This window comes from Cupressus sempervirens, chromosome 10, assembly GCF_028749045.1.
Source record: "Cupressus sempervirens isolate cs-2001-9-10 chromosome 10, ASM2874904v1, whole genome shotgun sequence".
Lineage (NCBI taxonomy): Eukaryota > Viridiplantae > Streptophyta > Pinopsida > Cupressales > Cupressaceae > Cupressus > Cupressus sempervirens.
In genome coordinates, this window is record NC_143127.1 from 597,848,215 (window position 1) to 597,872,981 (window position 24,767).

The 24,767-nt window shown below is 38.0% G+C and overlaps 3 protein-coding genes across 5 annotated transcripts in view; 1 reads left to right on the forward strand and 2 right to left on the reverse strand.

The window, feature by feature from the left end:
- The window catches only part of LOC149535276 (protein HCC2-like), a 167,496-nt gene that overhangs the window by 79,772 nt on the left and 62,957 nt on the right, over positions 1 to 24,767 (reverse strand). The gene's annotated exons all lie outside the window — the stretch shown is intronic.
- LOC149535277 (uncharacterized) lies at positions 15,374 to 20,650 on the reverse strand. Its single transcript, XM_089803607.1, has 6 exons — positions 17,987 to 20,650; positions 17,616 to 17,848; positions 17,329 to 17,481; positions 16,790 to 17,190; positions 16,257 to 16,635; positions 15,374 to 16,140 (listed from the first exon to the last, which is right to left on the reverse strand). The coding sequence occupies exons 1-6, from the start codon at positions 18,640 to 18,642 to the stop codon at positions 15,509 to 15,511; spliced, it is 2,454 nt and encodes an 817-aa protein (XP_089659733.1). The 5' UTR covers positions 18,643 to 20,650; the 3' UTR covers positions 15,374 to 15,508.
- LOC149535278 (uncharacterized) lies at positions 21,037 to 22,443 on the forward strand. Its single transcript, XM_089803611.1, has 3 exons — positions 21,037 to 21,637; positions 21,755 to 21,907; positions 21,993 to 22,443. The coding sequence occupies exons 1-3, from the start codon at positions 21,424 to 21,426 to the stop codon at positions 22,136 to 22,138; spliced, it is 513 nt and encodes a 170-aa protein (XP_089659737.1). The 5' UTR covers positions 21,037 to 21,423; the 3' UTR covers positions 22,139 to 22,443.

Here is a 24,767-nt window from a genome sequence, read left to right on the forward strand (position 1 = left end):
TTACTTTTAGTAGTCTTTGTGCCCTAATTGTAAAACTGTTACCATATAGAAGTACGACTGGACTTAGAGCCAGACCAGTACGTTTTCAGCTAGCCTTTGAGTTAGTGAAAATTTATCGGTATCACTATTTCCAGCTCTAATAGAAGTGTAGTTAGAGATTTACCTTGCCCATTATTCGTTCTACGAGTAAGTGGATCCTTTCTTGAAAGTTAAGAAGAAAGGATATTAGTAACACCCTATTTATAAATCTCTCAATTTCTTGGTTACCTTGAATTGATCCAAGGAACGGTGAGAAGGGGGAGCCTTCCCTTTAAGGTAGGAGAGACTCTGTCTCACATGTTGTGGCTAGTCATCCTATTTTGCGACTGAATTTTTACCCAAAATTGTTGGTTGCAAAATATCTACCCAACAGAGGCAAAAGTTGAAGATCTCTAGTAAACTATATTGCTCACTTTTCTTACCTATCCGGCTTTCCTAGTAGCCTTCTCTCCTTTCGTAGTTTAATGAGGAAGCAGGGTTTTCTTACTAGTTTTTTCCCTGCGGAGTTTTCAAACTAGTTTTTTAAATAATTAATTTATATAATGGCCCCGCTCATTTTGCCTCCAAAAAAAATTCATTAATTATATATATATATATATATATATATATATATATATATATTACAAGTAAATATTAAATCCTGTACCAATATTTCTACAATTATACCTAATTTATACATTTTGCATCATGTGATTGTTTTATGTCATTATATTCACTTCTAATCAAGCCAAACTATAAATGTTTTTTGAACGTGTAAAATATATTAAAAGTTTGTAGGTTTTAATAAGTATACTTAAGCCCTAAAATAGTATGTCTACAGAAAAGGCACATATGTTCACCTTCCTTAATCCAACTACGTTTTGTATTTTTTTTATTAGAATTAACCATTTAATTTTAAAACTATTTAGCAAACAAGTGCATAGGTCATCTTTTGGGAATTATCTCTGATAGTACATCCTTCCACATGTATTGGTCCATAGTAACTATAGGTATTGGCGTGTGTCTATGCCATGAGTATATTCATTTGTACATCTTCTTGACTGAATCAAAAGCAACTTTAAAGGCAACGATATTACGAAATGGTTGTAAAATGGAGCAAATTTACTGATAAGATCAATTTTCAGTTTATTGTTTAAATAAATGTATTTTATTCTTTTTTTATTTATTTAATACTGATGTAGTATTATTACCTTGCTACAAATCGATCTACTATAATTCTGGGCTGAATGTTATTGTTCTGGAAGTCTGCAATAAATTCTGGGGATTATATTTTATTTCTGCACTAAATAGCCAAGGAGTAGATTGCTAGAAAAGCATACTTAAGATTGTATTGTGTGTCTTCTATCCACAATCTTGCTCCTGCTTATATATTACCCAAGAGTCTTTCCTTTTCAAATAGATACAACCCCTTCTAGGTCGGCCCTCCATGAAACAAACTACTCCAAAAATCGGCACCCTTGCCTAATAGTTAATACTTAGTTAACTACAATAGTCAATAGAAGGCATATAAATATGCCTAGCAAATCACCAATCTGTTCTAAGGGAGATGTAATTATCATGAGACCATATATAAAGGAAATGACATGTATTTAGATCTATCTCATCTGAAAAATCAGAACATTAATATGATCAAGTTATCAGGATTTAACATACAAAAATTAAACTTGAAAATAAAACTTTAAAATCTTGGAATTTCAAGTTTGTACAAATTAATAGATGAAGATGAATGAAAACATTAGTTCCCTGCCTATAAGACAGCAACTAACAATATCGAAGGTAGTCAAATCACGGTGACTAGTTGATTCTAGTCTCATGGAATTTTTATGTTGCCTCCCTTTTGCTAGGTTCATTCGCATTTAAAAATAGACAATGGCTTTTTCAAGTAGAACTGGTTATAAAAAGAGTGATCCTTGTTGGAAATATGGGATACCAAGTGCAGAGGGAGGAGAAATTATTTGTAATCATTGCATGAGGTCTTTGACTAGTAGCATAAACAGACTCAAAAATACCCTTGCATCGATCACTGCAAGAGATATTACGCCATGTGACAAATGTCTTGAAGAGCATGAGAGGGAACCAAAAGCTTGGCTTGAGGCATATGGCCAAAAGAAAGAAAATAAAAAGAGGACAAAGCAATGAGAAACCTCTGAGGCGAATGAGATTCACCCCAAGACAACTTGTATTGACATACAATGTGCAAAATGAAATCAAACCGGGAAATTTAAAGTAAGGTTGTTGGGTCTATACAATGTACGTGAAGTTGTAGAGAATGGGGCAATCAAGTTGTGGACCCTACATGGAAGGGAGATTCCAATCGCGGTGAACTGGTCAAAGCTGAAACCATATCATGAATGGCGACAGAAAGATGAAGGGCAACCCGATTCAGCCAAGAATACCCCGTAGAAGGTCACTTCTATTATTCAGTGTTACACGAGGACACATCCCCAATATATTTTCAATCGTCCCTATCCCGGAAACGTCTCAGAGGTTGGGGAACCTAGGGAACTTTGACTTTAACTTCTACACAAATTATACTTTGTCTCTCAAAGTAACACAAATCTGGCATATGAATTATGTTGATTCTTATATTTTAAGGTTCTATTATATATAAGTACATGCTTTATCCATGTTTTCATATAAATATTTTAAATTTCTCTATATATTTTAATTTTCCCTAAGGTTATATAGCTGTCCCCATTTGTCGTCCCCAAAATCAGCAATTGTTTTTGCCATCTTGGAAACCCAGCCTATTGTCACCTATCATCCCTGTCCTGGAAACTCAAGGGAACATAGGTATTATTATATATTCATTAAAAAAATAAATTGAAAATTTGAGAAAAGAATTTGACATAGAGTAAACACACCATACAAAGGTCACCATACACTGACAATTGTACCAGGTGGCTACTATACGGACCCCAACATAAAGAGGCAAACACATCATAAGACACAATATGTGCGCAGGGAAGAATATAAGAAAATGCAGGACAAGAAATAGGAGAAAGCTCAGAAGAAAGGAACTCATTCTGTACAGTCCCCAAAAAATATGTCTTCGATGTAAGGTGTTACCAGCATGTGGACCCACAGTGGCTAGAAGTAGTTATATAAGTACCTACCATAAGTAGTGTGCAAAGGTGGAAGACCAAACACATATGCAATTGGCACACAGAAGTCTGCGAGGAGGGAAGAAGCAAGAGCATGATGTGGTGTTATAAGGAAAGAATGCAACTTGAATGCAAATGATTTGAGCACCACGAGATGAAAAGAAATAAAATATCAAAAGGCCTATGGTGAACATGGGCTTTTTATAAGTCTCTAGGGTGAACATATGATACGTCCCTATGGTGAAAGTGGAGCCCCTATGGTGGAATAGAAAATAGTCTCCACAGTAGCAAGAAGATTAAAGCAGAATAGAGCCTACGGTAAGGAGGTGAAGAGGCCTACAATGGGAACAAGGCTAATTGTCAAGGATGTTATCAAACCTCTAGAGCTACTGAAAAGCCACAGCCTTCACAAAAAATGTATAAGTAAATCCATCATGAGGAATCAAGGACTTAGAGAGGCTCCTAAGGTGAGCAATGGATACAGTGCCATTCAACCTTCAAATGGTCGTATGATCATAAAAGTCCTAAAGGGATGAACTGAAGTAGACCCTACATTGATGGTGGGGGTTACAAAGTGTCATTCAGTAATATGTGGACACACAATGATAGGAAGTGCACACAATGATAATCGCCTCTCAAACACGAGACGAGCCAAGCATGCACAATAGATAGCAAGGGTGCCTAGGGGGATATCATAAAAAGTAAAAGAAATATACCTTTATTTCTAATAAAATTATAATCTTACGAATATGATGCAAGTGTGAACTTCATTGCAAATCCACTCCCAAGAAGAAGCATGTTTATATCCATCTTTTGTGCAATCTTCTGAACATTTGAGCCCTCAAAGATTAGTTAATGCAAAGCATGAAATTCATCAAATCAAATTAACATCTAAACCTATTGAAATGAATTGCAAACCTTCTTTTATAAACAATTTTGTGAACCCTTTGAACTTATTATGGAATAGCTTCTGCAATAAGCTAGATGACTTATAAAAGTGACTTCTAAATATTACTTTCTTATTTTATTTAAGTCAATTACTAATTGAATCAATTAAAATAAAATTGTCCCTTTTAATATTTAATTTATTTGAATAACTTAAAAAATTATTTATTTATTTTGCCAAAAATGGAGACATTACATACCTCCCTTCCTAAAGATTGCTTGCCCCTAGCAATCCACACCTGCATGCTGAAACCCAATGCTTGGATACCATATCAACCCCAAGAACATTGCTTAGCCAATCCGTTGCACTACTCTGATGTAACTGATGTCAACCACACATCACAACAGCGTAGGAATTATGCCATCAATCGTGAAAATTCTTGGATCCCATGTATGAGTATCAGAATATATCTACATGGTGATTGGATAAGCATGCCTACATAAGTTCACCAAAAGGAGTATCCTCAAGTTGTCACCAACTTCTTATAATATAGTTACCCATGGGAATGCTCCACCTAAATCCCCCAAGTGAAATGTTCATCCACCTTTCCCACTATCTATGGTTTCTTGTTGCTCTAAACTGATTACAAATGGAATGTCCATCTACCACAACATTGTCTCTCTAATTTGTATCCAAAAATCGGGACCATATAGGGGAAGCAAATAGGAAGGCCTACAAGATTCAATTCCTTTGCAAGAAAAAAACACCTCACATCAATCATCCACTCCATTCCTGTGTCATTTGGGGCATAAAGACATCAAAAAAGATGTGCATATCTCACAACGTAATTACAGTGAAATGCATTATCATGCACAATTTGTCGACTAAGCAAATGAATCATAATCATCCTGCGCTACCCTTGTGTTATAATCATGCACATCCTTGGTGATAATGGAAACACTACTACCCTCAATTATTTCATTATTTTGAGCATCATATGATCCATCATTAACATGTTCAATTTTATAGCCCTTGAAGTAACCTCTTGTATATCTCTTCTTGCAAATGCTCTATACAACTACCTTGCAAACATAATGGTTTGACCTCTCCCTGGAAGCAATCGCGAGTAATCTAATTTTATCACTCCAATTGCTCAAATAAGCATTTGTAAGCTCGATGTTGAGACACCATCACTAGGTGTATTTCATCCCTCGTCAAAATGAACAATCTATATGAGGTATTCAATTGACTTATCTATGATATCAAAACAAGGTAGGGCTTGTGCAACTTCCTTCGTTGAGAGCTCACCCTCAAGAGTTGCTCCAAGAGGTGTAACTTGCTAGAAATCAAATGCATTCCCTATCAATTCTTTTTCTTCATGGCTACAAGTTGCACGTCCCTGTGAATCATTCTCCTCTTCTTTCAAGAGTTCAAACTCTTGATGTGTTTTCCCATCATTATTGCCAATGAGATACGAGTTTTCCACCTCCACATATAATTTACAATTAGCATCATGCTCACTTGTGACACTTGCTAAGGTAATAATCTCATTGCTAGAATCAAAATATTCCTGTACTAATTCTCTCACATGAAGTTCATCAACTCATGTTACTTGTCGGTCCTCATCTGTTATATCTCAATGTTGAATCTTAGTTGATGATGTCATAGAAGATGGGATTTCTAATTGAACCAAAGTAGAATGTGCCAAAATCAGTTCTAGACTAGGCTCATCTACCTAATTTTTTGTTTCACGTAGTGCCATTAAGGTAGTCTCTAAGGTGTCCTTAGTGTTCAAGAGCTCAAAGGTAAGGGTGTCTACTTCTTCCTTCTTCCTCGGTGCCTCTAACTAAATCTCTACAACATCGAGGAGACGATCAAGATCTGAAAGATGTAAAAAATTTGATTTCATTGTGTTAGTGTAAATAATTAATTATTATTACACTTTACTTAAGTTTACTTAGGTTAATGCATTATTATATTAGTTGTCATATAGACACCTAGGAGTATGCATAGTCATATGAGTTGTTGACAACACAGGAGTTTTCATCTGAGTTGTCATGTAGACAACACAATTGTTTGCACTCCAATTGAGCACATGGTGTCTACAACATCTCTTTACGAGATACACCTATGTAAGCTTATCCTCTCATCATCACACAAACTTCTGTGCTCAATGGAGGATAATCCACTCTTGGTGGGCATGTGCTTAGTTGTGAGGCTTATCACTTTGCTGACTCCTAGTCATTCTAAATGCCTTTATATACAGGCACTTCTAGTGTGTATTCATATGATATGCATTCTCATTATTGTTATTATGATCATACATTATTGGTTCATATTGTGCTAAGTACTTGAGCATCTTGATCTTGGCGTCATTTTGCCCTAAGGAAAATTCTTACACGGTATCAGAGCTATACCAAATTCTTACATGGTATCAGAGCTGAGGGAGCTTCATTTCATAGCTATTGGAGACCATTTTTGCTTCACCTCTCGGAGGGCCACGATTTAGATTCAAAGTATCAACAGTTATTGGAAGCGTCTAGAGGCAAAGCGGACCTCATGATTGTGTCTGGAGCTTCAATTCGGCGAATTTTGACTATAAATTTGCCTACCCTAGGCCATAGTCAAATCTGAGGCAAAAAAATTTTGCAAACCAGAACCTAAAGGCCCGATTTGCAAAATTGGTATGATCTCTTTAGATTTGTGCAATTACTTTTTAGATCTACATTTTTTATTTGCGTCTCTGCAAAAAAAAAAATTTGGATTTGCATTATTTTCCAGAAAAAATTTAGCCTTCTAGATCGGTAGGAGAGCAATTTTTATTGCAGGCAAACCGAGCAGTTAAACCTCAGTAACCTGCATCCAACATATTCTATACTACAGACAGAATATTCAAAATTCCCACGAGCTTCCAAACCGCAGTGGCTCAATATTCCAAACCACGGCCAAATCAACTAGCATACAAACTGCGACGAGTGGCTTCACAGCCACTTCGAACTCCGAGGTCTCCCATTTTTAAAAACCTCAGGGCCTGAGAACAAGGCGAATGTGGGATTAAAAACCCCACACCCGCTGTCGCCCACCCACCACTTCCTCTGCTCATATCTGCATCACTCCCTGGCGCCACCAATCGCTCTTCGCCACCAACATCAAACAACTCCTGCTGGCGACCACCACGTCAAAGCCCTTGGCCACATCAGCATCCAACACAGCAACGCCACGTCAGAGCCCCCGCCACATCAGCATCAAGTCAGATCCCAGTCAACGCCTCCGTACAGCTCTGTCAGCTCATACGTTGACGACATGCCAGCATTATATGATCTGCCACGTCATTTGCACGGATCTGCCACGTCGGCAACAAGTCATCTGACCGTATTGCCCAATCAGCCTACCTGGTCGGATTTTTTGTTGACGTCATCACTTGACGAGATTTAATTTGATGGTCGTTTGACCGTTACAAGCAGGCCATATTGCACTACTATGACAGTTGTTTGGACGTCAAATTTAACCCAGTGGTTTCTTGACGTCATCAAGGTAGATCCCTCACCATATGCAGTTTTGATTTGACAGTCCAACTTTAGGAGGCCATATCTCAGTCATCCAGACTCCAAATTAGGTGGAATTTAATTTGATATGGGCTAAAATTTCCTGAATTTTTCAATGGTGCTATTATTTTCTTGTTTTGGTGCACGAATTTGTCAGAAAATTCAATTTTTGGCGACTGTACCTATCCAATCCTGCATTTTGCAACTTCAAATGCTCCGTACGGGCTCATCTAGACACATTCAAGTTCCGTTTTTTTTTTAAGTGCATAATTTTTCATCTACTTTCCAGATCTGCAATCAAATTATAGGCTTGTGTGGATAGAAATACCACTTTCAAAACTAGGTCCTTTTTTGCATTGTATTGCTTTAATCAAACTTCAAAATTGTTATATATCTGAGCTACATTGCTAAGTACCAAATTTAAATTCCAAGAGGAGGTTGTAAACAGCAAAATCAAAAGTCCAGTTAGGCCCTAAATTGGCAAGTGGCTATTGTAATCGCACTGAATATAAAGTGCCTAAAGCATTCATTTGAGGGGGGGGGCGGGGCGCGGGGGGGGGTTGATTGAGTGAAAAGGTGGGGTGTCTCTTGGTGTGTTCCTCTTTTCTTGTTGTTATCTTTCTTTCCTTGCATTATGGGAAACATTAAGGTTCCAAAATTAACACCACATAACTATGCCACATGGTCAGTTAAAAAATAGTCTGAATTAATGAATGAAGAAGTTTCTCAATATGTAGATGGATCTCTTCCTAAACCCACAGGTGATCAAGTCACTCAAAGTGAAATCCGTGCTTGGGAATTGGCATATAGAAAAGCCCTAGGAATCATTAGGTTAGGGGTTGATGATAAGATCTTCTATCAGATCATAAAATATGATACATCCAAGGAAACTTGGGATGCCCTTAAAAAGCTATATGGGAAAGTGATTGAGGAGGATGTCTACAAGATTAAAGATAACTTATCTCCCTAGATCCTAAGAACTTTGATTCCATCTAGGACTTTATCATTAAGGTGAATGAGTTGAGAACAAAACTTGATGATTGTGGTAGTCTCATTAAGAATGAAAGGTTGATTTATCTAATTCAAAATAAGCTACCATCTGACTACTCCACATTTGTCTCTTCTTTCAACACCTCAAAGGCTACCTCAGGGGCTTCTTATAAGAAACTCACTTTTGATGACTATGCCCAGTTGTTAACAATGGGGATTCTCAAGTCTTCAAAGTCTAAGGCATTGGTGGCTAACAATGAGAGCTCCAAAAATCCAACTGGGTAAAGTTCAAACAACAGCAAGGGCAAAATGAAGAAATGGAAAGATAACAAACAAGGGGACACAGAAAAGTCACCACTTAAATCAAATCAACAACAAGGCAAGTCTTCTTCTAATACCAACAAAAAGGGGGACAATAATCAAGAAATGAAGAAGTGTGCCTATTGCAAAAGAATTGGTCATGATGAACATCGGTGTTATCACAAGCAGATTAATGAATTGAAAAACATCATGAAGAAGCATAATGTTCCATTGCCTAATGCTTATAAGGAAAAAGGGTCTTCATCCTCAGAGTCTAAGAGCAAAGGGCAAGCTTTATTCACACACTATCAGTCAAGAGGAATGGATTATTGACTCAGGTGCTACACATTACATGGGTGCTTCAAAGAGAGATTTTTCTTCAATGACACCTTCAGATGTACCTCACATCTTTGTAGGAGATGATACTAAAGTGGAAGTTGAAGGAAAAGGTGAAGTTGAGATGGAAGGTGGAGCGTTCAAGGATGTTCTCTATATTCCTAATCTTACCTCTAACCTTCTTTGAGTCTACCAAATCACTCACTATGGAGGTGGAAACAAGGTTGAATTTCTTCCAGATTAGTTGTTGTGGAAAGCATCAAAGATGATTCTATGGTTGCAATAGGTGAAGCTAAACATGATTCAAGGCTTTACACTTTCTCTTCCTTTGTGCCTAAATCTAATGCACAAGCCTTGTTAATGCATTCAGATACAAAAAGCAAACTGTGGCATGAGAGATTTTGACATCTCAACTACAGGTATCTTCAACAACTTAACAGCAAGAACATGGTTTTTGGTCTACCTTAAGTCCAATTTTCAGACGGTGTTTGTTCAGGTTGCACACTTGGGAAGCATCCAGAAAAAAAATTTGACAAGGGGAAGTCTTGGAGAGCACAAAGTGTTCTTGAACTAATTCATAGTGATGTAGCAGGCCCATTTCTAGTGTCATCATTTGGAAAATCTCGCTATGCACTCACCTTCATTGATGACTATTCTCACTATACTTGGGTATTCTTCATGGCTCATAAGAGTGAAGTGTTTGAACGATTTCTCACCTTCAAGGCTCAAGTAGAAAAGCAGTCAGGGAAAGCCATCAAGATTCTTCTAACAGATAATGGAAGGGAGTATGTGAACTCAAGACTTATAGACTTTTGTACTCAAGAGGGAATTGAGCTTCAGCATTCAGTACCATACACTCCACAACAGAATGGTGCTGCAAAAAGGAAGAACAAAACCCTCAAGGAGATGACCACTTGCATGCCATTACATAAGTCTCTTAATCAAGTTTTTTGGGCTGAAGCAATGAACTGTGCAAATTACATCCTGAATAGGAGTCCTCATAAAGCTTTGGATGGTGCAACTCCTTTTGAAGCTTGGACTGGAAGGAAACCTTCTGTAAAGCACTTTAGTGTCTTTAGTTGTCCAGCATGGGCACGAATACCTCCATAGAAACGCAAGGCATTGGAACCTCAAAGTAAACCTTGCATCTTTGTTGGTTATGCAAACTCTCATAAACCCTACAAATTGATGGATTTAGAGAAACATGAAATTTTCTATGGGAGGAGTGTACACTTTGAAGAAAGTTGTCCAAGCTTTACTTCTTCAACTCCTCCTTCCTCCTTCATTGAAGAGAGTGACAATGATGACAGTGACTTGGAAGATGTTCGTCCATGACCCAAACAGAGGCAATAGACAGCTAAGGTTGAGGAAATTCCTTCTACTTATACATCTTCTTCCACTAGACCTAAATGGGCTCAACAGACATTGGATGTAGCAGGACCATTGGTAGGAAATCCTTCAGATACTAGGAGGACAAGATCACAACACAACTCACTCCCTCATGCTTATATTGCAGTTGCTTTCGATCCTCAATCATTCAAAGAAGCTTCAAGAATTCTAGAATGGGATAAAGCAATGGAGGAAGAATATAATTCTCTCATGAGAAACAACACATGGGACTTAGTCTCTCTTCCTAAGGGAAGAAAATCGGTTTAGTGTAAGTGAATCTATCAAACCAAGTTTGCAACGAATGGAAGTGTTGATAAGTATAAGGCAAGACTTGTTGCAAAAGGTTTCTCTCAAGTGCCTGGTATTGACTACACTAAGACCTTTGCCCCATTTGCAAAAATGAACTCCATTCGTTTGACACTAGCTATAGCTGTAGCTCAGAGATGGGTTTTTCATCAGATGGATGTGAAGAGTGCGTTCTTGAATGGTGATTTTCATGAGGAGATTTATATGGAGCAGCCACAGGGGTTCATTCAGGATTCTACTATGGTTTGCAAGTTGAAAAAGTCTATCTATGGACTAAAACAAGCTCCAAGAGCTTGGTATGCCAAGATGGATTCTTTCCTTCTCTCCGCAGGGTTCACTAGATGTCATTCAGATTTGAATGTCTACATTCTTCACCAGGATGATTTTCACTTGCTACTTGTGCTTTATGTAGATGACTTAATCATTACACGGAGTACAACATCCATCATTGATAGTGTCAAGTCTACTTTGCAGGACAGATTTTCCATGACCGACTTGGGTCTACTTCATTACTTCCTTGGTATTGAGATACAATAGTCTTCATCAGGGATCACATTATCACGGAGTACAGTACCCATCATTGATAGTGTCAAGTCTACTTTGCAAGACAGATTTTCCATGACCAACTTGGGTCTACTTCATTACTTCCTTGGTATTGAGATACAATAGTCTTCATTAGGGATCACATTATCACAACCCAAGTATGCCCTTGATCTACTTGCTTGATTTCGCATGAGTGACTGCAAGGCTGCATCTACTCCATTTCTTTTAGGTGTTAAGTTAGAAGCAAAATGTTCCACTCCACTTGTTGATGCTACTTTGTATAGAAGGTTGGAAGTCTCATCTACTTGACACATACACGCCCTGACATATCCTTTATAGTTGGCATGGTTTCTTGCTTCATGCAAGAGCCACATAAACTTCACTGGAAGGTAGCCAAATGCATCTTGCACTATATCCAGGGTACACATACATAAGGGATATGCTATGCAATTGGTACTAGACTACAGTTAGTGGGTTATACAAACTCAGACGATGCAGGGGATCTTGATTCTCGCAAATGCAATTCAGGATACATGTTTCATCTTGGTTCCAGCCCCATTTGTTAGCAGAGTAAAAAAGTAGAACACTATTGCTCTTTCATCTACTAAGGCTGAGTATCAAGGAGTTGCCACTGCAGCTACAGAAGCTACTCGGTTACAGCATATTCTGGAGGAGTTTGTTTTTGACATACCTAGACCCACAATCATACATTGTGATAACCAAAGTGCCATTGAAATCTCAAAACATCCCGTGCAGCATCAACACACAAAACACATTGAGGTTCATATGCACTACATCAGAGAGTTGATTCATGAGCAAGTCATTGCACTGCAGTATTGTCCTACAGAAAAGCAAATTGCAGATATCTTCAACAAGCCCTTCACTGAGGTCAAGTATCTTCATTTGCGAGATCTCTTGGGGGTGCGAGATATTTCACTAGGGGGGGTCACATAACTCTTTTCTTTTGTATTGTACTTATCTCTCTTTTTGGGGGAGGGTTTTTCCCATGAGGTTTTCCCTCTTTCTTCGTTTTCAAATAGATTGCATTGCATTGCATCGCATTATATGTAGAACATTACATTTGTACATGGGTACTTAACATGGCCTACTAGCCGGGACCCATCATGCATTTTCATCATAGCTTTTGTGAGCTTAAGTGCATTCCCCTAAGTTGTACTTAAGAGGAGGTGTTAGTGTAAATAATTAATTATTATTACACTTTACTCAAGTTTACTTAGGTTAATGCATTATTATATTAGTTGTCATATAGACACCTAGGAGTATGCGTAGTAATATGAGTTGTCCTGTTGACAAGACAGGAGTTTGCATATTCATCTAAGTTGTCATGTAGACAACACAGTTGTTTGCACTCCAATTGAGCACATGGTGTCTACAACATCTCTTTACGAGATACACCTATGTAAGCTTATCCTCTCATCATCACACAAACTCCTGTGCTCAATGGAGGATAATCCACTCTTGGTGGACATGTGTTTAGTTGTGAGGCTTATCACTTTGCTAACTCGTAGTCATTCTAGATGCCTTTATATACAGACACTTCTAGTGTGTATTCATATGATATTCATTCTCATTATTGTTATCATGATCATATATTATTGGTCCATATTGTGCTAAGTGCTTGAGCTTCTTGATCTTGGCGTCATTTTGCCCTAAGGAAAATTCTTACATGGTATCAGAGCTATACCAAATTCTTACACATTGTTTTTATCCCTTTTTTAATCACCTACAAATGTGAGAATTCCTCCTTGAGTCCCTTTTGTCCCATCTCTGATTGTACCTCCCAAACGTGTTTTTCAATCATCCCATATACGTCATCAAAATGCGTAAAATATTATCTTTGGTAACTTTCAATTGATTCTCTAAAAATATGTGAGCTAGCAAATGTTGAGAGAAATTATATTCACATGAAGCAACTGATTGTCCTTCATTACACATATCCATGCTATTAATGTTGTATTTCATGCCCAACTATGTAGATGAAGTGGGAACAACACTATAAGCATCATGACTCACATAGGATGCGAAGTCGTCATCATTGGTTGATTAGAGAACATCTTTATATGGGCTATAAGTATGCCCATCATATGCACTAGAGCGATCAACCTCATACGATAGCTCTACCTCCAAGCTCCCTACCAAGAAACTCGTGCAATCAATAAGATCTTTCCCATGACTACATCTAGGATGCAAGTCACAAGTAGTCGGTTCCTCTTTCTTTCCCATCGCCTCTTCAAAGGAAGCTTGTAGCTTGTGAGGTTTCTTCTATCAAGGATATTCCTTTTGGCTTCATCTCTTTACTCTTCTTATTCATTTCGGTTTTCCCATGTAATTCGCTACCAGTGATTTTCTTATCTTCCTCACTACCCCTGCTATTGTGATGAGGTGTCTAGGTCTTCTAACAAGTGAAACAAATATGATCTTTACTTATTTGAATCCTGCTCTTTTTTGTATACCCTAAAACCTTAAAACTTCTACAAGAATGTATAGTACAAGATGATACGTTGTTTAGTACAATACAAACAATAGATGTTGATTTCTTAGGTGTATGCAACAAAAATCAACTATGTGGGGCCAAGTATCTGACAAGTTGGGAAATATATATATTCTTCTATTGCTCTAACAAGAGAGACATCATAATATCTCCCAATGTAACAAGAGACGTCTAGGCACCACCATTGTAAGTGTGTTGCCAAACTTTTAGTCCATCCCTTTTTAAGCTTCTCATCTCACCAAGGTGATACTCTAGCCTTTTCAATTACTAAAGCAACTACCTTCCCATTTGCTAGCCAGAGCAAGGTAACACCCCCAGTTGCAAGGAAGCTCTTTGATCCAACAGCCCTGCAATCAGCACTCAACATTCTTTCAACTAAGTCTTGGTTGGTGATGGCCTGTAATTTCACCAATGTTAAAATTCTGAAGAACCCATTATGAAAATCCAGGTTAAACTAATGTAATTAGGGTTTGCATTTTCATGATGCAGAGATCTTCCTAAAGAAACCCTAAATTTATGTCTATATGCATATTTTTCATGTCTTAACCCTCTTGTCTCAAATGAGTGTGCTACAGATTCCACGCTATAAAAGAAACATTAGAAATCTAAGGCGCCATGATATGACACAATTAATTGTCAAGTGTTCACAAAGTCTCCATGGTTTATTACAAAAGGTTAGTGCGAACAAGTGAGACCCTGCAATGTGGTTAAGAGATGGAGAAGTTAATGTTAACGCTTGCCATGCAACCCGAGGTAGTTGTGAGTTCGGAGGAGTTAACCGTGCATTAAGCTGACCACCATTAGATCAACAAAGATCAACAACTCCAAATGAATTTTGGGCCTAAATGTTAAACGACAAAAATTTTAGGAGAAAGTCTCTAAAATAATGACACTCGTTCGGCCAAAAAAAATAAAAGAATCAAAATTTACTTGAAAAGTCATCTAAAGATACAACCAAGGCAGTGAACGTAAGTTCGTAAAGGATTTTATGATAAGGTTTTATGCAGTGTAACGAGACTTGGACTCGGCTCGGACTCGGCAAGGGTAACTTGACTCGTGACCCAGCTCTTACTCGTGACCCGGCTCGGCGGTGACTCGGCAAAGTGAAAAACCTCGAAATTTTGAGATTTTTTAGGATTTAAAGAACATTCCATGCACCCATTATTGAATAAAGCATAAAGACACAATAACATCATTAAATAGAAGATAATTTGATCATAATGCACATGCCACATACTTAAAGTTAAAAACTTAAAACTTAAAAGTCAAACATCAATTACATATGTACAATACTACAAACTACAAAGTTACAAAGTTACAAAGGTAAATTGCTAAAAGTAAATACTATATTACTAGTAATTAAAGTCAAACTAAGATAAATCCATGCAAACCATCAAAATGTATATGTATTATCATTTATGCATTATGAAATCCAACACATCAAGATTCAATAATCATCATCAAATTCAAATGTTCCAAATGCTGATCATATATTAAGTTATTGTTAAACTATTAAACAAAAAGTTAAAACAAGACTATAAGTCTACAGCTATGGCTCCTAGTCGGAGTCCTCATCATCATCCTCATCCTCATCGTCATCGTCATCCTCATCCTCATCCCCAACCTCAGCCTCAACCTCAAGCTCAGGCTCAGTATAATCTACAAAATGCCTCTTAGTAAGGTGTCTAAGGTAGGTCCTGGATGTCTCAGTAGCCATAGCATAAGCTCGTGAGGTGCCTCTAGGATCAACTGTACTCTCTGCCTCTGGCTCTGCCAATCTTTGTGAGCTGCCACTAGGAACAACTGGAGCTCTCTGGTCCTCTACTGCCATAGCCACAGCCTCAGCCTGGCCCTCTCTATCTGCCTGGTCAAGCCACTGTAGGTCCTCATCATCAAAGACAGGATCAGTAGCCTCAGTGATCCAATCAGACTCTAGATCAACCTCCTCTAGAGTAATCGGAGAGGTGTCACTATCCAAAATCTCCCTGATCCTAATGCGCAGGTTGTAGTGCACAAAGACTAGACTATTCATTTTCTGCACAGACAACCTGTTACGCCTCTTCGAGTGGATGTGCTCGAACATGCTCCAGTTGCGCTCACATCCAGAAGCGCTACTTGGCTGGCTCAAAATGCGGATGGTGATTTGCTGAAGGTTTTTGGTTGAAGGCCCAAACATTTGCCACCATCTATCTGAATTTTGAAAAAAGGAAAACAAAAAAATATTAGTCTCATTTCAAAATTTGAGCTTTAAGTTTAAAGCTAGAAATTTATAAACTAGATTGTATAAGGCTGCAATTTTGTACGACCTTCTTTGCAAATTTGACTTGAAAAAATGGGCCCTGATGCATTATTATAGGCATCCATCTCAAGCAATATATTTGTGGGATTAGGAGACATCTTCGATACCACTGTGTTTAGGCCACTAAGAACCTCCTCATCTGCCTTGAAATCATCAAGGAAACGGTATGCCGGATTGAGGTAATAGGCTGCTGCGTGGATGGGCTTATGAAGCTGATTTTGCCATCTCCTATCAATTATGTCCCAAATAGGGCCATAGTTTTCCTCAACTCCTACATATTTGGCCTTAATAGTCTCCTTGACCCTATCCATGCCCTCATAAATGTAACCCATAGAGGGCTTCTCGCCATCAGCAACTCGTAGGAGGGCTACAAGGGGCTCGGTGATCTACAAAACAATTAAAATAAAAAACAATTTAGTGAATGATGAAACTTTGCAAAGTTGCACAATGAATATAAATCAAAAATATGTATGAGACAAATTAATTTATAAAATTTTAAGACTTAAGCTTTTAAAATTTTTAATTTAAATTTTAAATTACCTCCACAATCTTCGAACATGGCTCCCAAAAATCATCATCATCATAAATGCATTTTGTTGCATCTATCCCTGCAGGGCTGCTCGCAAAGGAGGAGGAACTCCATTCTGGACCAACAAACATGCACCTCAACTCTAACCTTGAACTCAGCAAGGATTTTAGTGTGATAAAGTTAGAGGCAAATCTTGTGATACCAGGACGAGCCAACTCCTTTCCCTTCGTGTATTTCCTCATAGTGCTGAGGACCAAGGCATGATTATAGATGAACTTACAAAGATTTTTGGCCTTGGTAATACATGATTTCACCCATACAAGCTTGCCAATATCCTCTAACATGAGGTCGATGCAATGGGCCGCACATGGAGTCCAAAAGATTTTTAGGTGTCTCTCCATCAATAGTTTTCCTGCAGCAATTTTAAATTAGTTAGTAAACAATGAAAAATTTTGATGTATTAAAAAACTTTTAATTTTCAAAATTTAATGAAAAACTAAAACTATTTTTTTAGAAGTAGAACTTAGAAAGTTAGAAGTTCAAATTTTACCTGCAGCAACATAATTAGCTGCATTATCTCTCACCACTTGGACAACATTGTCTTCCCCCACCTCCCTTATGACCTCCTCAATAGTCTCACATAAGAATTTTGCATTTTTCACACATGAGGAAGCATCTATGGACCTCAAAAACATGATGGATCCTAAAAGTGAAAATTAAACAAAATAATTATCATTCAAGAATCAAGAATCAATACTCAATAAAACAAAATTTTCGTTATTCAATATTAGTATACATTAAATTTTAGACTTCAAGAAGTAGAGCATGATGAATTACCTCCGCTAGAAACAAAAAAATTTAGGAGGGTTCTGGACCTCCTATCTGTCCATCCATCTGTCATGATGGTACACCCCTTTTGGCTCCGAATCTTTTTGTGGTCCTTCAACTCAAGTTTCATCTCCTCAACCATATCTAGCAAGAGGGAGCCACTCAACTCATCTTCAGTGGGGGCTTTGAACCCCGCACCACAGATGGAAACTGTATCAATCATCCCCTGCCAATAAGGAGTCCTATTACATTTATAAAAACATTTTAATTAGCATATTTCAAATTTTCAACATCAAGTTAAAAGTATAAAATTGAATATAAATTTTAAAACTTGAAACGTAAAACAATCAAATATAAATGAAGTTGAAAACTTGAAGTACCTGGCTGTTATAAATGGAATGTCGCAGAAAAACCAAAACTTGCAAATTGCTCTTACTCCAGCTTCATGTATCTCCCTATTCCAGCCCATGCTCTCAAGTGAGGGTTGCGCACCAGGAGTGGTACGCGGTACAAAAAAGTTGTCCAACTTACTAGATTTTCTGACTCTAGGACGAAGAAGAGCAGCACTACTAGAAGGGGCAGCAGCAGTAGCATCACTAGAAGTGCAAGGAATAGATGTAGAAGAAGCACGAGCAACAGAAGCACTAGGACAATAGGGGGGATGGGAAGAACCTTCTCCAACACAGCCTACTGACTCAGAAACATTTGCAGATGAGCGTGCAAGGGAACTAGAACCAATCAAAGCTAACTCTTCTAATTTTATTTGTTTTAATTCTTTTTCTTGTTCATATTTTTCCAAGGCTACATAACAAAAACATTGAGCCTCAACAGATGCAGCTCCACAAGGGTCAATATCATGACCAAGTAAGCCAGCAATATGGTATTTTAATCTATTTATCCCCCCACTATTAATGGTTTTGCAAAATAGGCATTTTGTTTGAGTTCTCTTTCTACCTAGAAATTCTATGGTGAACTTCCAACACTCATCTTTTTTGTTGCCCTTAGAGAGCTTGGGTTTTTTACCTCCAGAAGCCATTATGACATAATTAAGGAACAATGTAAAGGTTGCTGCAATAAGACATTTTAGACCAAATATTACGATTTCAGCATTGCATTTTATGAAGATCTAAAGTAAAAAAAAACTCATAAACAAACAAAAAAAATTCATGCAAAAAACCCATAAGCATAGACAAAAAAATATCAAAATCTAAACAATCAAGTCTTACCTCTTTCAAATGCTTTGGGAAGTGTTGAGAAGAGCTCCTATAAACTCCTTAATGATCTAAATGCAAGCTCCAATGTCACAAATGCAAGCTTTTCTCCTCCTCCTTTCAGCTGGTTGCAAAACAAGAAACCCCTATTTCTCTTCTATCTCTCTCTCTCTTTCTTCTTTTCACTATAGACTGTTATGGGAGCCCTTTTAGGGTTATATGAGTGAGATATGTAAAAAAAAAACATTAAAAAAAATGCAAAAAATTATATTTTTATGGCCCGGTTGCGTGCCCGTCACGGCCGAGTCAAGCAGGCCGGGTCACGCGAGTCATGAGTCATTGTGACTTGGCGAGGTCAGCGCGGCTCGCTGACTCGCCTGACTCACGTGACCCGCCGCGAGTCACGTTACCCTGGTTTTATGTCTCCCTAACTTAAGCCCAAAACCGAAGGCGCATGAACATTAGTTACATCAAAAGAGGAAGCGTAAAGGCACACGTCCATGGACAGTTAAGCGTAACATCGTATGGTCAAATCTGAAGACTTCTAGGGTTACACTTTTCTGCCAAGTGACTATGCAGGAGGCTCCACGTGTTGAAATCTTGCACAACCACGAGCCAAAGCTGTCAGAGATAATAAGCAGCAAAATGATGCCATGTGGCAATGACATGGCGAAGCACCCACGTGTAATATGACAAAGTTGGTGACAGGGATCAGGTGACCAATCACAAAAGGTCACATAGGAAGAGTCAACCAGGGTTTGACTAAGCTTGGAAAGGGCCTGAATTTGATTCAAACATATGAGTATTGTATATCAATAGAAAGGGGAAAAGATGAACTTTTCAATTTTGCCATCAAATCAAATGCACGCATTTTGCTTTCCTCATCATTGAGCAGTTTCAAGTCTGTGCTTCAAACAAATGATGAGATTTCAAATGGACGCTTGTCATGTATAGATTAGATCCGAGATTCTTCACTCTTCTATATCTTTCTCTTCTCTCTTATTGTAGGGAGGTTGATCCCAATCTATTGAGCAGAGCTAACAATATCCTCATTCCAAGTGTCATGGAGCTAAAGAATGTGACTTATGCAATGAAGGCCTATAGAGCTAAATTCGTAACTCCAAAGAAGAACTGATGCTCTGTCAAAAGCAAAGTAACGAGAATCGCCCAAAAATCGCCTGAATTGGCGATTCAGCGATTAGATTCAGCGATGGCGATTTTTTTGGAGTTGGAAATCGCCATCACCGATTTCATTAGGTGAATTGCCTGAATCGCCGATTTGGGCGATTCATCCAAAAAATCGCATGAATCGCCTAAAAAAACCGGCATGAATCGCCCGCGGCCAATAAAGTATAGACTTGTAAAATTTTAAAAAATTGCTTTTTTTTTACTTTGTTTTTGACCTATTCTCTTTGTTATAACCCTAAAGGGCCTTCTATTTGTTTAACATGAGTAGAAGAGAGGAAAAGTGAGAGAGAAGAAGAGAAAAGAAAAGCCATAAGTTTCTAACCGGCAAGAAGAAAGAGCACAAAAGAGATCAGCAATTCATTTGGGGAGGCCATCAATTGCATTGGGAGCATTAAAGAGCCAATCTCAACACTCCTCAACTCATTTGCAAAAGGTAAGTGCTCTTTTTTTTTTGCATGTTAGTGTATTATGCATTCTTTATTAAATTTTTATAGTTTTCAAGATTTTTAGTTTAGATCTTGAATGTTCTTTATTTTTACTAAGTTGCAAACTAAGGTTTGTTGTTTTGTAGCTTTTATTAGCTTCAAACTTTGATATTTTACATATAAATTTTTATTGCAGCAGCCTTTGCTTTCATTTTTCGCAAATTCGCAATGGGTAGAAAAAATGAATGTTGGAAATATAACGAAGAGTTTCCTGGAAGAACCAAATATCAAACAAAATGTATTTTTTGTAAAGAAAAAATAACTTTTGGGGGTATTTATAGATTGAAATACCACATTGCTGCTATACCTGGACACGATGTTACAATTTGCACTCACCAAACTCCTGAGGCAAAACGCACTTGCTTAATGGCATTAGAAAAAATTGAAAAAGACAAAGCCAATAGGAAAATGCAACTTGAAGGATTAAGGGGTATTGGCTTCCATGTTCCCGCATCCGCATCCGCAGCCGCATCCACATCTGCATCTGCATCTGCATCAGCTTCTGCATCTGTAGGTTGTGTTGGAGAGGGTTCTTCTAGCCCTCCTTTTTATCCTAGTTCTTCTGCTCGTGCTAGTGCTAGTCGGTCACATACTGAGACAGAGTCCCACACCAACTTATTGCAGCCTAGAGTGCGGAAAAACAGAATGGATAGTTACTTTGTGCCCCGCATTACTCGTGGTTCCCAACCCACGCTTGAGGGCATGGGTTTGAACAAGGAGATTCATGATGCTGCCAAAAAGGAGATATGCAAATTTTGGTACTTTTGCAACATTCCATTTATTGCAGCCAGGTAATTGAATCCTTTTTCGTTGTTTTCTTTTAAAGTTAAAATTAAAAGTAAAATTAAAACTTTAATTATATCTACTTGTTTTATAATTTGAGTCTTTGACATCTAAGTTTGTATTTGTGACAGGGCTCCTTATTGGCAGAACATGATAGATGTAGTTGCTATTTGTGGTCCGGGGTTTAAAGCCCCAACTGAGGCTAAGTTGAGCGGATACTTCTTGGATGAGATGGTAGAGGACATGAGGGCTGAGCTCGAGGAGAACCGAAAGGAGTGGATTGCAAAGGGTTGCACCATCATGACTGATGGTTGGACAAATAGGAGGAATAGAACACTCCTCAATTTTCTTGTATCCTGTGGAGGTAATTGATCATTCTACTTTCCTACATACATAATTGTAAATTTTGATTTGTTGAATGCTAATTTGTTGATGATCCATTTAATTTTAATATTCTAATTCGTTGTTTTGTTACTTGTAGGATATACCATGTTCATCAAATCCATCGATGCTTCCGCACATGTAAAAAATGCCACATACTTATGTGAGGCTATTGAGGAAGTCATAGCAGAGGTGGGAGAACAAAATGTGATCCAGGTGGTGATGGATAATGCAGCAAGTTATGTTGCTGCAGGTAAACTTTTAACTTTTCAAGTTTTGAAAATAAATTTATTTGAATTTTGAAATTTGAATTTCTAATTGACTTAAAATTGTTGTAGGTAAACTTTTGATGGAGAGGCACCCCACCGTATTTTGGTCCCCTTGTGCGGCACATTGCATTGACCTCATGTTGGAGGAAATTGGCAAACTTGAGTTTGTCAAGTCATGTGTGGAAAGGGCAAAAAAAATGCAAATTCATTTATAATCATTCATTTGTCCTTAGCACAATGAGGAAGTATACAGAAGGCAAGGAGTTAGCTCGCCCAGGTATCACGAGGTTTGCCTCGAATTTCATCACCTTGCAGTCCTTGTTGACATCAAGGGATGAATTGAGGAGCATGTTTGTTGGGCGGGAGTGGATTTCCTCTTCCTATGCTACAACCACTGCAGGGATAGATGTGGCGGATTGCATATTTGATGAGGATGGTTTTTGGAAACCCGCTAGAGAAATCCTGCAGGTAAATTTATTGCAATTTAACATTTAGTATTTTACTTTTACTTTAAGTTATATTATTTTATATTTAAGTTTTGACTCAAATTTTTTGTTTTACTTAATATGTAGGTCACTGAGCCCCTTGTAGCTTTGCTACGAACTGTTGATGGGGAGAAGCCCTCTATGGGCTACATTTATGAGGGCATGGATAGGGCCAAAGAGGCCATCAGAGCCCAATATGCAGGAGTGCAGGAGAGGTATGGCCCTATTTGGGACATCATCGATAGGAGATGGCAGAATCAGCTCCATCGACCCATCCATGCAGTAGCTTACTTTCTGAATCCGGCATATCGTTTCCGTCCTGAGTTCAAGGCAGATGCGGAGGTTCTCACTGGCTTATACACAGTGATTCAGAGGTTGAGTAGCGATGAAGATAGCGCTATTGCGATTGTTGAGCTAGACCAGTTCAACAATAAAGAGGGGCCACTTTTCTCTGGCAGGATGGCCATAAATGCTCAGACAACACTACAGTCAGGTAAAAATTAAATAATATATTCAATGTTCATGAATCTCGATTCTAAACTTAAAGTTGATTATGTAATTTTAGAGTTAACTTGTAATTTGTAAATGAGACTAATTGTTTCTATTTTCAATTTTTCCCTTATTGCAGATAGATGGTGACAAATGTTTGGGGCCACAACCCCAAATCTTCAAAAAATTGCCATTCGTATTCTGAGTCAGCCAAGCAGCGCTTCTGGATGTGAGCGCAGTTGGTCCATGTTCGAGCACATCCATTCGAAGAGGAGAAACAGGTTGACAGTGCAGAAGTTGAATGCTATTGTCTTTGTTCATTACAACCTCCGTCTTAGGATCAGACAGATTTTGGGCACTGACTCCTCTCCGATCATTTTGGAGGAGATCGATCCAGAATCAAAGTGGCTTACAGAGGTTGTGGATCCAGTCTTCACTGAGGAAGACCATGTGTGGGTTGACTAGGTGGATATAGAGGCTGAGGCAGCTAGAGCACGTTCTTCAGGCATTGGTAGATGCACACGTGCACGCACAGGCACAGGCCCTAGCGACATTCATGAGCCCATCTTACATGCGGGAGATATGGCTCGGCAGTCCTCTAGGACCTACATTAGACGCCTTGCTACTAGGCAGACTGGATACTCAGAGGCTGAGGCTGAGGCTGCAGCCGAGCTTCAGGATGATGTTGAGGATGATGATGATGACTATGAGTCTAAGGCTTGAGCTAGAGCCTTGCTTTTATATTTTGTTTACAGATATTGATACTGAATCATTGATAGACATATGTTTCAAACTTTCATGGATCTTCATCTTAGATTCTTACATACATTTATGATTTGATGTCTTATGGATCATCTTACATACATTCTATGATTTAAATCATTATGATCATTTGATTTCTATTTACTTCAGCTAGCCTACAATTTACATTTTAGATAACATAGTTACATATGTGATGGATTTTATGTTCCATGTTTATGTATGTTAAGTTTTAACTTCTATTTGATGATGTTATAGTGTGTTTAAGTTATATTCAATAAAAGGTGCATGAAATAAGTTTTAAATTGTTAAAATCTTTAAATTTAAAGGGTTTTTTCAAATTTGTCGATTCATCGCCGATTCATTGCCAATTCACGATTCGATTCGGCCTTGCCGATTCCGATTCTTGTTACTTTGGTCAAAAGCATTACATTCTCCCTACAAGATGTGACAAGTGTCACCCCTTCTTCCTCTCTCTCTTTCTGATGTTATAGCCATATTTGGCATTCTCCTCATAGGTTAAGGCTTTGTAATGGATGTCAATCCTAGTTTTAGAATACATCTGTTCAAAGTTGCTCTATGCGGTAATCATGAAATGTAACTGGCCAGTTTTAAAGGGCCTATAAATGTAACTTTTTGAGAAGTAAATAAGATCGGAAAATTATTATGTAGGTAAACCCCAGTAGCTGGGACTACTGTGTGAGACTCTACGTCTACATTTTGATTATGTCATTAATGTTAGGTGAGTCTTAGCTATTGCATGGCCTTTGGAATGAAATGTGTTGTTAATGAAAATTGTGGGATTGAAGGTAAATTGGGTTTTGTTGCTTTCTTTTGAGTGGTTATATGACTTATCACTATCATTCACACTATTTTCTCGTTTCCTCTATTCTATGCAAGTTAGTTTCATGTGCACGTTCATGGTTGTATGAAAAGTTTGGGATTTGGTTAATATTAGGTGTTGAGTAGGAAGTAAACTGTTGTTGTGTAATCTCAGTAACTTGGGCAATCTGGGTTTTTTTTAGTTAATCACATTCTCTCTTCTCATGCAATATGCATTAGTAGATAGTCTTGCATTTGTGCATCTCACATTGAATGTATAGAATAGATT

Excerpts from the sequence above, each read along its gene's own strand:
- LOC149535277 (XM_089803607.1), bottom strand. The coding sequence starts at position 18,642 with ATGGCTTCTGGAGGTAAAAAACCCAAGCTCTCTAAGGGCAACAAAAAA. Across the intron at positions 17,849-17,986 it reads ATTCCATTTATAACAGCCAG|GACTCCTTATTGGCAGGGGA; the intron begins GTACTTCAAGTT and ends TAAATGTAATAG. Across the intron at positions 16,141-16,256 it reads AAGTCAAATTTGCAAAGAAG|ATAGATGGTGGCAAATGTTT; the intron begins GTCGTACAAAAT and ends TTCAAAATTCAG.
- LOC149535278 (XM_089803611.1), top strand. The coding sequence starts at position 21,424 with ATGATAGATGTAGTTGCTATTTGTGGTCCGGGGTTTAAAGCCCCAACT. Across the intron at positions 21,638-21,754 it reads TTTTCTTGTATCCTGTGGAG|GATATACCATGTTCATCAAA; the intron begins GTAATTGATCAT and ends TGTTACTTGTAG. Across the intron at positions 21,908-21,992 it reads AGCAAGTTATGTTGCTGCAG|GTAAACTTTTGATGGAGAGG; the intron begins GTAAACTTTTAA and ends AAATTGTTGTAG.